This window comes from Dendrobates tinctorius, unplaced genomic scaffold, assembly GCF_039654945.1.
Source record: "Dendrobates tinctorius isolate UK_male_01 unplaced genomic scaffold, ASM3965494v1 ptg000036l, whole genome shotgun sequence".
NCBI lineage: Eukaryota > Metazoa > Chordata > Amphibia > Anura > Dendrobatidae > Dendrobates > Dendrobates tinctorius.
The window spans coordinates 42,292,817-42,308,356 of NW_027361704.1; the positions used below are offsets into that span (position 1 = coordinate 42,292,817).

The following is a 15,540-nucleotide window of genomic DNA, read 5'->3' on the forward strand; positions in this document are numbered from 1 at the left end:
TCCCATGAGATCTTCTACAGACAATAATGTTTATAGGTGACTTAGTATGATAGTACAGGGTTGCTATAACTTTCTTTTGAAAACTGTTTTATTACAGCCTATTATTACACAAATAGCAGGAAAGTTTCCAGAGCATTGGATCCCTGCCAACTGATGGCTTCTTCATGTATTAGTTCTACTAGTTTTACTACTTTTATTGGTTATACCTACTCTTTTTCCTTTACTGGAGTGTTTATAACCCTAAAACTCCTAAGGTGATGCTAAATTCAAATTCTTTATTGGACCTCAAATCTCCCTAGGAGATAAAGATCCTAAATTAAGGATTCCTTAAAGGGAGCCTGTCAGTAGGACTGTGCAGAGCAGTAGACAGTCAGGCTGGCGCTGTAATACTGATTAAAATGATGGACCGAAAAGAGAAAGTAATGACAGCTCACCAAAAATTTCCAGCATGCATGGAACCACGAACTGACCACTCGTTTGAAATGTTGAAAAAAAAAGTTTAAAAAAAAACAAAAAAAAACAATCAAGTAAATCACCTTTATTCCATTAAAGTTAAAATAATGTCCAAGGCAAGATATCCAGTAAGCAACGCGTTTCGAACGTAGTCATTCTTTGTCAAAGCTTATTTGAAAATAACTGAGTATCAGAAAAAATAAATAAATTGATTGCAGATACAGTTTCAATAATGATGTGCACTATTAAAACTGTATCTGCAATGAATTTGACTTTCCACTGTATTCCGTCCTTAAAATTTTATATCTTTTCTTTACGAATATCTCAACTGCTGAATTATTTTTCATGTGTGTAGATTTGAATTGATCACCTGATACTCAGCTATTTTTGAATAAGCTTGGACAAAGAACGACTACATTAGAAACGCGCCGCTTACTTGGATATCTTGCCTTGGACACTATTTTAACTTTGATGAAATAAAGGTTTTTTACTTGATTTTTTTTTTTTTTTTTTTTTTTTACCAGAAGCTAGAACTTTTTTTTCATGATTAAAATGATACCTTGGTTGATGAAATTAGTCTTGTGGTTGTTTAATCTTTATTTTCAGTTTTTATTGGTACCATTTTAGGGTAATTTTTTTTATTGCTTGTATTCTAGATTCACATTTATCCTGTGCTCTACGCTGCAAACTTACATGAGTTTCTTTCTAAATCTGTCAAAAACAGGATTTGAACAGAACCAATCACCATATTGCAGTAGATGGACTAAAGCCACCTTCACACATAGCGAGATCGCTAGCGATATCGCTAAAGCGTCTCCGATTTTGTGACGCAACAGCGATATCTCTAGCGATCTCGCTACATGTAACACGTACCTGTGACCCAGCTCCCCGCTAGATATCGCTGATCAAGCTCGAATGTCCTGGTCTATTTGTCGTCTGCTTCCTGCTGGCGCCGACGAGCGACTCAAGGACGCGGGAGGAAGTCGTCAGCAGAGCTGCCGTCTGACAGGTAAGAGTGACCGCCGACCACTGCTGCATTGCTGTGAGATCTGCCTGTTTGGCAGCTCACTAGCGACCATTTAGCGATGCACCAGCGATCCTGACCGGGTCGTATCGCTGTCGGAATCGCTGGTGCATCGCTAAATGTAAAGGGACCTTTAGGCTAAGTGCACACATACTTTTTTGCCCTGCAGATTTTTCCGCTCAGAATTGAAGAAATCCGGTTTTCTTGCGGTTTTTCCCTGCGGATTTGGAGAATGGAGCAGGTGGAAAACCGCACAAAAGAAGTGACATGCATATTTTGAACCACAAGAAAACCGCGCGGAAAAATCCGCAGCGTCTGCACAGCGTGTTCTTTTTTCTATTGATTAACATGCTCTTGTACATCACAATGCGGATATGCAGCGTTTCTGTGCGGTAAAATCAGCTGCGGATCCGCTGGAAATCTGCATCGTGTGCACATGGCCTTACTCTGGACTCCAAAAAGCTTTTTAGAGGTGCACAAAAGCATAACTGAATGAGCTTCTGTGCATGCCTAAAACATGGGACAGTGCCAGAACTGTAAGGGTATGTGTACACTTAGCGGATTTTTCTGCGCGGATTTAGTGCAGATTTAGTGCAGTTTTCCCCTGTGTTTTGACACCTGCAGATTCCTATAAAGGAGCAAGTCTCAAACCACTGCGGATCTGCACAAAGAATTGACACGCTGCGGATTTAAATTCGAGGAAAAATCTGCAGCACGTGCACAGCGTTTTTGGTTTTAGATAGACTTTAATGGTACTGTACAACGCAGCAGAATCTGCAACGTGTGCACATACCCATAGGGCTTTTCTTTTGAATGCCGATTTTCTGCATTTAGACACAAACCAAATATAAGTGCTCAGCATAATGCACAGGATAAATGTGAACGAAGCCTTATGATTTTTATAAGGCAGAATGAACAAAAACAGATTAGCAATTATTTTTTTTTTTTTTTTTTTTTAACACGTCACTGTCGAGTCAGTACAATTATAGTGATAGCAAAATTCTATATTTTTTTTATGTTTTGCCACGTTTACACAGATTTTTTTTTTTTTTAATTCTTTATTTTTGTAAAACATGTTTTACTCAAGCACAACTTGAGAACGATGACATTATCTGTCCACTAACAAAGTTACAATGGGGCTTGATTGTGAGGGATGAGTTGAAATTTTTATTGGTACCATTTTGGTATCAGTAACATATTTGGATCGCTTTCTATTCCCATTTTTGGGAGACAGAATGAACAGACAAACAGCAATTCAGGAATTTTTCATTTATTGTTTATGCCATTCACTTTGTGGTAAAAGTGATCACACAGCCTTACTCTTTTAGCCATTTCAATTGCAGTGATACTACATTTACATATATTTTTAGGTTTAGGTAGTCTCACACAGTAAAAATATTTTTTGCTCTTTTACAAGAAAGAATTTTGACATCAATATATTTTGAGAGCTGTAACTTTTGTCAGCCGAGCCATACAGGGGCTTTTTTGTAGGGGGAGATGGGATGAGAGGACATTTTCATTGATTCCATAGTTCTCTACATAAGGCTTTTTGATTGCGTTTTATTTAATTTTTTTATGCAGCAGTTTGAAGAAAAAACATTGCATCAAAGGATGACACCGGAGAGATAACGCAGATACCACCGCTTCCATCAATTGTCATATCACAGCCAGGGTAGTCACGCCAAAACACCCCGCTGTTACCTTTATGACCAACAGCCATTTGCTGCCCCCATCATCAAGACAATTACACAACTGGCTCACGATTAACAGAGGAGGCTGTGGCTGTCACCACTAATAGGCCAGATGATATTGGAGAACTAGGAGTGAGGGTATACACACACACACACAACACACACACACACCCCGATACGGTCACTGCTAACGCCACAATAACCAAAGAACTAATCACTGCCACCACCAGTCGCTTATACAGGCTGACTGGACGTCTGATTTCTGGTGGAGTATGGCTTTCAGGAGTGTGGTTTACAGAACAAAAAGGAAAGAACTATTCAATTTTATATTTAATTCAGAACAGTAGGCAGTGTTTATGAAAAAAAAAAGTAAGATTTTACAAAAGTGGATAAAACAACACAAAATATACAATTACATAAAATAAAAGGAGAAATAAAAAGAAACTTACTCACAGATGGCTCAGCTTAGCAAAGGAGAGCACATCGATTGGAAAAGTCCAGTGAACGGGAATCATGCATACACTGATATGCATCTCTCTGCAGGAACACAGATCATAATTTCACCTGAACCTTCATCAGCACCTAAGGTATACCCACACCTCACCATGATGACTCACAACAGAGCTGGTCCCGGGATTTAGCTTCAGTTTCAGGCTGAGTTCACATGTGGCGTTTCCGCAGCGGTTTTAACGGCGAAAAATAAGCATCCCATGCATTCCTATAGGATTCCGCAATGCTGTGCTAATGCTGCGGTTTTTACCGCTTCGCGGTAAAAAAACGCAGCATGCTCATTAATTTTGCGGAATCACGGCGATCCCGCACCCATAGGAATGCACTGTTCTGCTTACTATCCGCATGTGGCTGTGCACACCATGCGAAAAGTAAGCAGAACAATTGCGGATGGTACCCACAGTCCGGAGAAGAGGAGACTGTCCTCCGGGCTTTGGGTACCATATCCCTGTAAAAAATAGAATTTAAAATAAAAAATATTGTTATTCTCACCTTCCGACGTCCCACGCAGCCTTCCCGCCTCTCTCCACGCTCCCAGTAATGTAATCCTTTGCGAAAATGCCCGCGATGACGTCCGTTCTCGCGGGATCGCGACGTCTCGCGGTCATTCGCGAGACGTCGCGATCCTGCAAGAACGTACGTCATCGCGGGTATTTTCGCAAAGGATTACTGGGAACGGGAGCGTGGAGAGAGGCGGGAAGGCTGCGCGGGACGTCGGAAGGTAAGAACACCATTTTTTAAAATTATTTTTTACATTTTATCTTTTACTACTGATGCTGCATAGGCGGCCTCAGTAGTAAAAAGTTGGTCACACTTGTCAAACACTATCTTTGACGAGTGTGACCAACCTGTCAATCAGTTCTCCAAGCGATGCTACAGATCGCTTGGAAAACGCTAGCATTTTGCAAGCTAATTACGCTTGCAAAATGCTAGTTTTTCCGCGGGAAAAATCGCAGGAATTTAAAATGCAATTTCCTCGCGGAATGGAATTCCGGAACTCTCGCGGTAATTTCCGCTACGAGTGAACTTAGCCTCAGAAGACTGAGATTTTTATTTTCCAAGATATTTTCATCCCTGTGGGGGCGTCACTGTTGCGATATATTGCCGTCATATTTTTTTTTTTAAACATAACATTACTGTTACCCAGAGACCAAACATGACCCAGTTCACACCATCTATCAGGCGGTTATTTAATTGGAGGGATTCTAGTGAACCCATGGCAAAATGAGTGAGTCACGCACCCTCGCTACGCCGCCAAAAACATACATCTCAAATATCGGGCTGATTCAAACAACTATATTTCTATCTGGAACACCACAGAGCCGGTCTTGCTACTAAATATCTGGCTGCAGATGTAAAAGTTCCCTCTAATGGTGGTAGATTTCCTGCTTCTCTTCCTCCCCAATCTATAAATCGCAGTCTCCCTCACAATAGACATCCTACTTGGCCCTGAAGGGATTCTCAGATTCAAAGGGAGTTTTAAAGGGAATCTGTCAAACCCTGGGACACATTTAAGCTATTACTATGGGCATATAAGTAAAAGAATGGTTAATCTAGTCTTTCCTGTATGCCTCATAGCTGCGGTCTAGATATTAAGAAATGCACTTCTAATATTTTATGTTCATGATTTCTCCATGCTCTGGGGCAAGCGTTGCCTGGAAGAAATCCCTGCCTCCTCTCTTCATTACAATAGCACCGCCATCCCATGCACGTCCACTAACCTGTGACGTGCAGTTTCCGTAATTCCCGTGTGAGTGCACGGTGCATGCACTGGATTACGGCACCGCAACTGCATCTCACAGGTCATGGGTGCCTTATCCACCATTCTATGGGCAGTGTCTTCACCTTGATTCTGAGCAGACGAGTCACTGCGCTGTAGCAGAGACCAACATTGGGTCAAAGTTATTGGCAGCTGGCGAGTTGTGTATGTCCTCCTTCAGAAAAGAAAGTGCAATGTATTCTTTCAGTGCCCAATTTATCTTTGGCTGACCATCTTACAAAGGTCCTAAAAGCAGGATCTTTGGGTTGCTTACCGTAAAATCTGTTTCTCGGAGCCTTCATTGGGGGGACACAGACCATGGGGTGTATGCTGCTGCCACTAGGAGGCTGACACTATGCACAAAAAAAGGTTAGCTCCTCCGCAGTGTACACCCCACCGACCGGCAGGAAATTCCTCAGTTAGTGAGAAAGCAGTAGGAGAAGTAACAGAATAGATTGAAAACAGAACAACTCAACTGTAAACAACCAACAAACATAAGAACAGGAGTTGTAGAACATGGGAGGGTGCTGTGTCCCCAAATGAAGGCTCCGAGAAACAGATTTTACGGTAAGCAACCCAAAAATCCTGTTTTCTCTTTCGCCTCATTGGGGGACACAGAGACCATGGGACGTCCCAAAGTAGTCCCTGGGGTGGGAAAACCAAACTTCCATCAGGCCAGCGGACTCACTACCGCAGCCTGCAGGATCCTTCTACCTAGGCAGGCGTCTGTCGAAGCGTAGGTGTGGACCTTGTAGAATTTCACAAACGTGTGAACCGTTGACCAGGTTGCAGCTTTGCAAAGCTGCAGCGCGGAAGCTCTGTGGCGCACCGCCCAGGAGGCACCCACTGCCCGGGTAGAGTGAGCTCTAATTCCCGGAGGGGCCAATCGATGTTTGACCCGGTAGGCCTCCAAAATTGCCGATCTGATCCAGCGAGCAATGGTAGCTTTGGAGGCCGGCTGACCTTTCCGCACCCCATCTGGAATGATGAAGAAAGTCTGTCTTCCGCAAAGGAGTCGTCCTAGCCAGGTAAACAATAAAGTAAACCCCAGCACTCAAATGAAGAGAAGAAGGGACGTATATGCATATACGTCCCTTCTCTTCATTTGAGTGCTGGGGTTTACTTTATTGTTTACTCATGATTCTTTACCCCTAGAGCACCTTCAGTGTGTGGTAGAGCCTGGAATTCATATACTCTTGTCCTAGCCAGGTAGACCTTTATCGCCCTGATCAAGTCCAGCTTGTTCAAGGAGCGCTCCCGAGGGGGAGTTGGACCCGGACAAAAGGACGGGAGAACAATATCCTCATTCAGGTGGAAAGTGGACACCATTTTAGGAAGGAAAGAGGGCGGAGGCCGCAGAACTACCTTGTCCTGGTGGATTACCAAGAAAGGAGAGCGGCAAGAGAGGGCCGCCAATTCCGACACGCGCCGGATGGATGTGATGGCTACTAGGAAGGCTACTTTCCATGAAACCACCATGGTTACTTACTGGTAGCCGGTTTTTCCGGAAGCCATGACAGCACCACCTGAGAGAGGGATCCGCCCTGCCAGGACAGGAACCTACTGAGACATAAGGGGCGGCACCTCTCCCCCACTTCAGTTGGGTTACAGAGCACTGAGAGGAGTTCCCGGTTAGTTACATGTTTAATCCAACACCACAACACTCAAAAAACACCCTACTAATTATGCACACCCATATGGTGAAAAGGGGGGGGGGGGGGGGGGAGATATACGGGTGCTGTCATGGGTTCAGGAAAAACCGGCTACCGGTAAGTAACCATGGTGGTTTTCCCTTCACCCATGACAGCACCACCTGAGAGATTTTTGGAGATTCGAAACACCTTAGGGAGGGACCACCGCTTGCAGCACCCTTCTACCGAAGGTTAAGTCAGCAGAGGAGGATAGATTCAACCTATAGTGCTTAAAGAAGGTTGAAGGTGAGGCCCAGGTAGCGGCCTTACAAATCTGTTCAATCGATACCTCTGCTTTTTCGGCCCAGGAGGTCGCCACGGCTCTGGTGGAATGAGCCTTGATGCAGTCAGGAATCGGGATACCACTAGCTGTGTAGGCTACACTAATGGCCTCCCTAATCCATCTAGCAATAGTCCCTTTTGAAACCCCATAGCCTTTCCTGGCACCCTGAAAAGCTACGAATAAGGACTGGGACCTCCTCCACTGGCTAGTCATAGATATGTATTCTACGAGAGCTCTCTTAACATCCAGATTATGGAATTTTTCTTCCCCCAGATTTTTTGGGTTCTCGCAGAAAGATGGAAGGACAATTTCCTGGCCCCGATGGAAATCTGATGCTACTTTGGGCAGATAAGCGGGGTCTGTTCTTAACACTACCCTATCCTGAAAGACTTGCGTATAAGGTGGATTTACTGAGAGCCTGTAAATCGCTTATCCTGTGGGCTGACGTGAGGGCCACTAACAGGATTGTTTTTAGGGTCAGAAACTTTAGGGGTAGCTGATGTAATGGCTCATACGGATCTTTTGTAAGGGCTTCTAGCACTAGGTTTAAATCCCAGGGGGCTATTCTGGGTATCGGAATAGGTTTAGCTCTATGGCAGGATTTAATAAATCTGGCTACCCACCTATTTGATGCCAATTTGCAGTTGTAGAGCGCCCCTAGTGCAGACACCTGAACTTTAAGTGTGTTCACTGCTAACCCCATCTGCAACCCCGATTGTAAGAACCCCAGGATGGCATTAATCGGGGGTTCTTTTCCTAATGGCCTACCTAAGAACTGCAGGAACTTATTCCATGTTCTGCCGTAGATGTTAGTCATCACTGGTTTCCTACTCTTTAGCAGGGTGGCCACCAACCCGGGGGGGAACCCTCTATCCGTTAAAAGCGACCTTTCAAATTCCACGCCGTCAGATGGAATCCTATGACCTGAGCGTGGAATATTGGACCTTGAGCTAGTAGGTCCGGGAATTCTGGCAGAACCCATGGATCGGAGAGGGACATCCTTCGTAGCAGAGCAAACCAGGGCCTTTTTGGCCAAAATGGAGCTATTAGAATCACCCTGGCTTGATCGTTTCTGATTTTTCTGACAACTGTTGGGATCAGAGCCACTGGGGGGGGGACGCATAAGCTAGCCTGAAGTTCCACTGGATGTGCAACGAGTCCACTGCCCATGGTTTTTCTCTCGGATTTAGAGAGCAGAACCTTTCTGTTTGCCTGTTGTGTTTATTGGCAAAGAGGTCTATCACCGGTTTCCCCCAAAGCTGAGTTATTTTTTGAAAAATGGACCGGTTTAGCGGCCATTCCCCCTGCTTCAGGGTATTGTGACTCAAGAAGTCTGCCTCTGTTTTCTGCCCCTTTTATATGTAAGGCTGTCAAGGAGTGTAGGTGTTCCTCTGCTCTGTTCAGAATGTCTGTCGCCGCTTCCATTAAGGAATGTGATCTTGTCCCTCCTTGGTGGTTGATGTATGCCACTACTACCTTGTTGTCTGACATGATGCGTACATTTCGACCCTGGAGTAGCGGAATGAAGTGACTTAGGGCCTTGCTCACTGCCCACAGTTCTCTCAGGTTGGAGGATGCTTCCCTTTCTTGACGCGTCCAGGAACCCTGACCTATGATGCCCCTTAGGTGTGCCCCCCACCCCGAGGAGCTTGCATCTGTTAAGATTATATCTGACGTCTGTCTGTCCCACGGTATTCCCAAGGTCAGATTTGTCTTGTCCAGCCACCAATTGAGAGTGTCTCTGGTTTTTAAGGAAAGCTCCAGCTTTCCTTCTAAACGCCCTCTTAGCGATCTTTGTGCTGTTAGTATCTCCCACTGGAGTTGCCAGGTGTGAAACTGAGCCCACCTGACCGCCGGAATACAGGATGTTAGGGTACCTAGCAGGGACATTGCTCTTCTTAATGTCATACGTGGTTGGTTTTGGACCGTCAAGGCCAGATTTTGCACCTTTTCTATTTTGGACTCTGGGAGCAGACACTCTTGCCTTTCTGAGTCTAGTATGAATCCTAGGAAGGTCTTTTTTTTTAGGGGTTGCAATTTTGATTTTTTGAAATTGACTATCCACCCTAATTCCTGCAAGGTGTTGATCACCCGGGTCAACTGCGTTGTACAGTGGTCCTCTGAGCTGCCTACTATGAGAAAATCGTCCAGGTATGGTATTTATGACCGTGTCGTGAATCCGGAGAAAGGCAGTCACTTCCGCTATGACCTTGGTGAAAACTCTCGGGGCTATAGATATGCGAAACGGAAGAGCCCTGAACTGAAAGTGCCTTAGTGTGCCTTGAATATAAAGTGCTACCCTCAAGTATTTCTGGTAATCTGGGTGGATAGGGATGTGATAATACGCATCCTTTAAATCGACTACGGCCATGAAGCAATCTTGGTGTAGCAGCTTCACCGCCGTAGTTACTGATTCCATCTTGAAGGTCGAGTTCCTTATCCATAGATTGAGCAGTTTGAGATTTATGATTGTCCTGAATGTTTGATCGGGTTTTTTTTATCAGAAAAAGGGGTGAATAGAACCCTTTCCCTTCCTGTATGCGTGATACCTCGGAGAGTACCAGCTTGTCTATCAGGCTCAGGATCTCTGTTTCTAAGGCCACCTGCTCTTCGGTCACCTTCCTGATGGGTGTGATGACGACCACGGGTTTTGGCTGACGAATAAAGGGAATTTTCAGGCCTTCTGTTAGGATGGTTAGGATCCAGGCGTTGGAGAAGATCTTCTCCCAAGCTTTTGAAAAAGAGCGCCAATCTCCCCCCCACTGGAATACTGGCGTCACTGTGGCGATTTCTTTGAGGTGGAGGTGCCTCCACCAAACATAAATCCCGATTCTTTTTTTCTTTTATCCTCCCATCTTCTCCTGTCAGCGGGATTACGCCCCCTATTGAATCTCCCCCTCCGAAAGGGCCGTCTCCTCTGATCCATAGGGAATCTGGGGAAGCCTTTTTTCTTATTGCTTACCGATTTTTCGGGCTTTTTCCACTCTCTCTCAATAAGTGCCTGGATTTTCTCGTTTACTGGAAAGGTTTGTTTTTTCCTCTCCTGAAGCCCCCCAAACATAACGTCCTCTAGGGTTTTAGCCGCCTTTTCTTCCTGTAGGCCCATTGTAGCTCTAATGGCCTTTAGGAGGGCGTCTGTGTCTTCTACAGGGAAACATGGTTTACCCCCCATGTCGCTGTCTGAGGAGTCTGAGGAGGATGATTTTTCCGCCTGAGATGACATTGACGCGGAATCCGAGGGGGAACTAGGGGGATCCTTCCTAGATTTTTTCCCTTTTTTCAAAAGGGACTTAATTGAGCCTTCCATTTCTGACCTTAGGGCAGATATCAGATTGGCTGCGAAACTAGGCGCTTCCTCCGCCATAGTCCGCTGAATGCACGTAGCACAGAGATCTTTTTGCCAATCTCTTGCTAGGGGAGATTTACATATAGCACAATCCCTATTGTTCTTCTTGCTTCCCGCTTTTCTGGGTCTTTCCTACAGGGTGAAGCATACAACAGAAGCCCTATTAACATAATGCTAACATTCACGAAGATCACTCACTACCCGAAATCAAGGATACCGGACACGGAGGCTGCGTCGGGGCACGTGACCTGCGCTCTTTGGACCTTGAGGAGTACCCCAACCTGCGGCTGGGGCGACTGCTGCTGGAATGGCTTCCATGCTTTCTGCCAGATGGCTGAGAGGGAGGCAGGGACGCTGAACGTTCCTGCTCTGACTCCATGTTGCACTGCCGTTTGCTGCCGCCTTCTGTTTTTAAATAACTCGCCTCCGCTCAGGTGAGTGTCTCTCCCCTCCCCCCTGCGACCGCCGGCCGACCGCTTCAGAAAGCCGTCCGGCGTCGCACCCGGCGCCATTAAACCGTCGCCCTTCTCTGACGTCAGCCGGCGCACCCAGCATGCAACGCGCCGCTGACGTCAGCAGCCGGAAGAAACCAGCGTCTCTCCCCTGCTATGGGGATCGAGATGCGGCTTGCGCGAGGGGAGGGTGGCGCAATGCGGGCTTCCCGCAGACCCCGGGGATCCCACCGACGCCCGCACGAACCCGGAACCCCGGAGGGCCCGGGGACTGCACATCCAGCACCCGACGGCCGACGCTGCAGGTGAGACACCTGTTCTTCCTGCGCCGGGACGGGGCTGGGTCCATCTTCTTTTCTTCACCCATGACAGGTACCGCCGACAGTGGGGTTCCTTCCAAGACAGGAACCCAACTGAAGCGGGGGAGAGGTGCCGCCCCTTATGTCTCAGTAGGTTCCTGTCCTGGCAGGGCGGATCCCTCTCTCAGGTGGTGCTGTCATGGGTGAAGGGAAAAGGAGAGATAGGGAAACTTCCCTGAGAGGTTCAAAGGGAGGACCTTGCAGAACCAGATTAAGATCCCAAGGATCTACGGGCGCTCGGTACGGAGGAGCCGTATGAGCCACTCCCTGAAGGAAGGTTTTTACCTGAGGACGGGAGGCCAACGTCTTCTGAAATAAAATGGACAGCGCCGAAACCTGACCTTTTAAAGAGCTGAGGGCAAGGCCTGCATCAAGCCCTGCCTGAAGAAACGCCAGGACAGAAGGGAGCGAAAAACGCATGGGCGGAATGTCATTGGCCTCGCACCAAGTGAAATAGGCCTTCCAAGTACGGTAATAAATTTTGGAAGACTGTCTTTCTGGCCCGGATCATGGTATGAATAACTCGATCCGAAAAGCCTGATCATTTCAAAACCTCGGTCTCAACAGCCACGCCGTTAAATTGAACAGCCGAGAATTGGGGTGGCAAATCGGACCTTGAGACAGCAGATCTGCCCTGTCTGGAAGCTTCCAGGGGGCGTCCGCGAGAAGGTTGACGATGTCCGCGAACCAAGACCTTCTGGGCCAATTCGGGGCGATAAGGATGACTGGAATTCCTTCCGCCTTGATTTTCTTCAACAGCCTGGGAAGAAGAGGCAGGGGAGGGAACAGGTAGGGGAGCTCGAACTGCGACCAAGGAATGGCCAGAGCGTCGGCACCCACTGCGAGAGGATCTCGAGCCCTGGATACAAACTGTGGGACCTTCCTGTTGAGGCGAGAAGCTAGCAGATCTACGTCCGGGGTTCCCCAACGACGGCAAAGCTGAAGAAATACCTCCGGATGTAGGGACCACTCTCCCGCCGCGAGACCCTCGCGGCTGAGAAAATTGGCGGCCCAGTTGTCCACGCCAGGAATGTGCACCGCGGATATTGCCGGGACGGAAACCTCTGCCCAATGAAGAATCTTGGACACTTCTGCCAGGGCTGAGACACTTCGTGTCCCCCTCTAACGGTTGACATATGCCACCGCTGTGGCATTGTCTGTCTGAATCCGGATAGGCAGGCCCCTGAGAAGTCTCTCCCAGTGAACAAGAGACAGATAAATCGCTCGTATCTTGAGGACGTTGATCGGCAGAACTGACTCCTGAGTCGACCACCGACCCTGAACAGTGTGATTGCGGAACACTGCCCCCCAGCCGAGGAGGCTGGCATCTGTTACAATCTGCCAGTGAATGGGAAGGAATGACCGTCCCAAGGAGATGAGAGGTGACGTCAATCACCAGTTGAGGGACTGCTTGACCCGGTACGAAAGACGAAAAGGGCGATCCAGGGAAAGAACAGACCTGTTCCACCGCGACAGAATGGTGTGTTGGAGAGGTCTGGCGTGAAATTGGGCAAAGGGAACTGCCTCTGTCGCCGCCATTATCTTTCCCAGGACCTTCATGGTTGTCCGGAGAGACGGAAATTGTGTGATCTGTAGCCATCGTACATCCTGCTGCAGGGATACAATCTTCTCTTGTGGGAGAAAGACCCTTGATCGACGAGTGTCGAACAATAGGCCCAGAAACACAAGATGTTGTGTCGGAACAAGACAGGACTTCTTTTTGTTGACGAGCCACCCGAAATTGGACAGGGTGTCGAGGATGATCGTAAGACTTAGGTGAGCCTGTTGAAAGGACGGAGCTTTGGTCAGAATGTCGTTGAGGTACGGAAAAAGAACGAGACCTCTGATCCTCAACAAGGCCATCAACGCCGCCATGACCTTTGTGAATACTCTGGGTGCGGTGGCGAGACCGAAGGGCAGCGCCACAAACTGAGTAACATGCGGTCCAAGATGAGAGGAAGAAAAGAAGAAAAGAAGAAACCTGCGGAAGTGCCGGAAGGTTGGAGGACAGAAAGGCAGAGTAGGGTGTCAGTCTGCAGTTGCAGAACTACTCACGGTCCGGTGTCCCCAACAGAGACGTATTAGGCTCTTGTAAATGGCAGGGGTCCAGCTGGGAGCGCTGGCATCCGCTTTGTCTCCGGCTGTCAGGCTGCAAAGATGGCGGCAGCCTGATGTGAGGAAGAAAAGCGCGGTTTCAGGGGTAAGAAGAAGGGCGGAGCTAGCCGCCTGCACCAGAAGGAAAACCGCCCCCCCCCCTTTCACAGCCACAAGACTAGAGAGGCGGTGGGAGGGCTTAGGAACGGGCGGGAGCGCAGCCGGCCTATGAGAATGAACGGGGGGCGTGGTCGCGACGGGCGCGAAGGCCCAAACTGAAGCCGGGAACTAAATTTTAGACGGCGGCTGCCTGTCAGGACGGGGCGGCGCGGAAGATCTGCGTCGCAGCCGCGTCCGCCCCTAAAGACGCCGCCAGAACCCTGTTCCCAGACGCAACCCGCGCAAGAATACCGGCGGTGGGGTGAAGAAGACCCCCACCGCAGCCGGGGCCTAAAAGGAATGCAGCGACTGTCGGGAGGCACGAGCAGCCGAAAATCTGTGGCACTACCTTGGCGCCACTCCCAGGCATTTTGCAGTTTCTTGCTCCGGTGCTCCAATAAAGGTACCTTCTTCATCCCACGCTGTCTGTTCATCTTTTACGTATTCGCGCCTCATCCAACCGACAGGCTCTGGTGGGCGAGTGGGTGGGGGGCGGTGGGCAAGGACCATCAGTTTTCGCTGGCTGTCACCTGTGCTGAGCCTGTGGTCCGCCCGGAGAACTATGAGGATACGGGGTGACAGTACACGCCGTACTAATAGCCTCTTGTGGGAGTACAGTTGTGACTGTTCACACTGTATCCCTCCGGAAACCTAAAAAGGAACGACGCACATCGGGGTAGATATGGGTCCAATGAAAGACCCGTGTCCACTTCGTACTGACACTAAGCTAAACTGAGGAATTTCCTGCCGGTCGGTGGGGTGTACACTGCGGAGGAGGAGCTAACCTTTTTTTGTGCATAGTGTCAGCCTCCTAGTGGCAGCAGCATACACCCCATGGTCTCTGTGTCCCCCAATAAGGTGAAAGAGAAATAAACAATTTTCGATGCATCTACCTTTTTAGAAAATATCAACACAAATAAGCACAGAACACATATCTTACAGATGTGTCATTGTCAGAGTACGAACATGTGTGAATGCAGCATAACTTATACTTCATATGGTGACAGGCAAAGCTTACTTTTACATAAAATACCACAATCAAATGAAAAACCAAACAAGATTCTACTTGCGGATTATATGCTACCTCATTGAATACCAAAAGTGAAGTGTAAATTACCTCCATGAAGGGACAGGCAAGGGTACGATGCTCTCATCAAGTCCTTCAGTAAGCCATCTGCATGCTCCTGCTTCTCCACAAATATAATGACGGCTCCCAGTTCTTGATAATGTCCCAAAAGCTCAAGCAATTTAAGAAATTTATTTTCCTCTTCAATCACAATCTGGAGAAAAAGTAAAATTTAATGCATATGATGGTCATCTACAGCACATGACCTGCATCATAACCAGCCACCCAGTATTCTTATTACGCATGATGCACTTCTTACTATGACATACTGTATCTGTGGTAGGGACGTGTCTACATTTAGCCAGATGATATAAGACACATTTACACCAAGGTTACCATTTTAATGCGACTGGTTTAGCTATGGATCAGTGTTGCACATATGCTTAGGAGCTTGCAAACCTAACCCTCCACTTCACGTGTCAGTCATATATTGTTTTTTTGAGGCACAAGTTCTTGCAGTTCCTTTAATTTGCACATGTGAATATTTTTATCTTGTACAGATTACAGATACGTCTATATTAATCATGTTGATAAAGATACACACAAATATGTCTAATTAAAGGAATTATCTAGAACTTACTGTTTTTAATTCC

General features: G+C 47.3%; 1 protein-coding gene across 2 annotated transcripts in view; it reads right to left on the minus strand.

Annotated features, from left to right (window-relative positions):
* Positions 1–15,540, minus strand: part of DDX46 (DEAD-box helicase 46) — a 209,972-nt gene that overhangs the window by 64,414 nt on the left and 130,018 nt on the right. The window contains exon 15 of one of the 2 annotated variants that reach the window (XM_073573808.1): positions 14,939–15,101. The exons of the other annotated variant lie outside the window; for it this stretch is intronic. Coding sequence (XP_073429909.1) covers positions 14,939–15,101 — 163 coding nt within the window. The remainder of the gene's footprint in view (positions 1–14,938; positions 15,102–15,540) is intronic. 2 annotated transcript variants of the gene reach the window in all.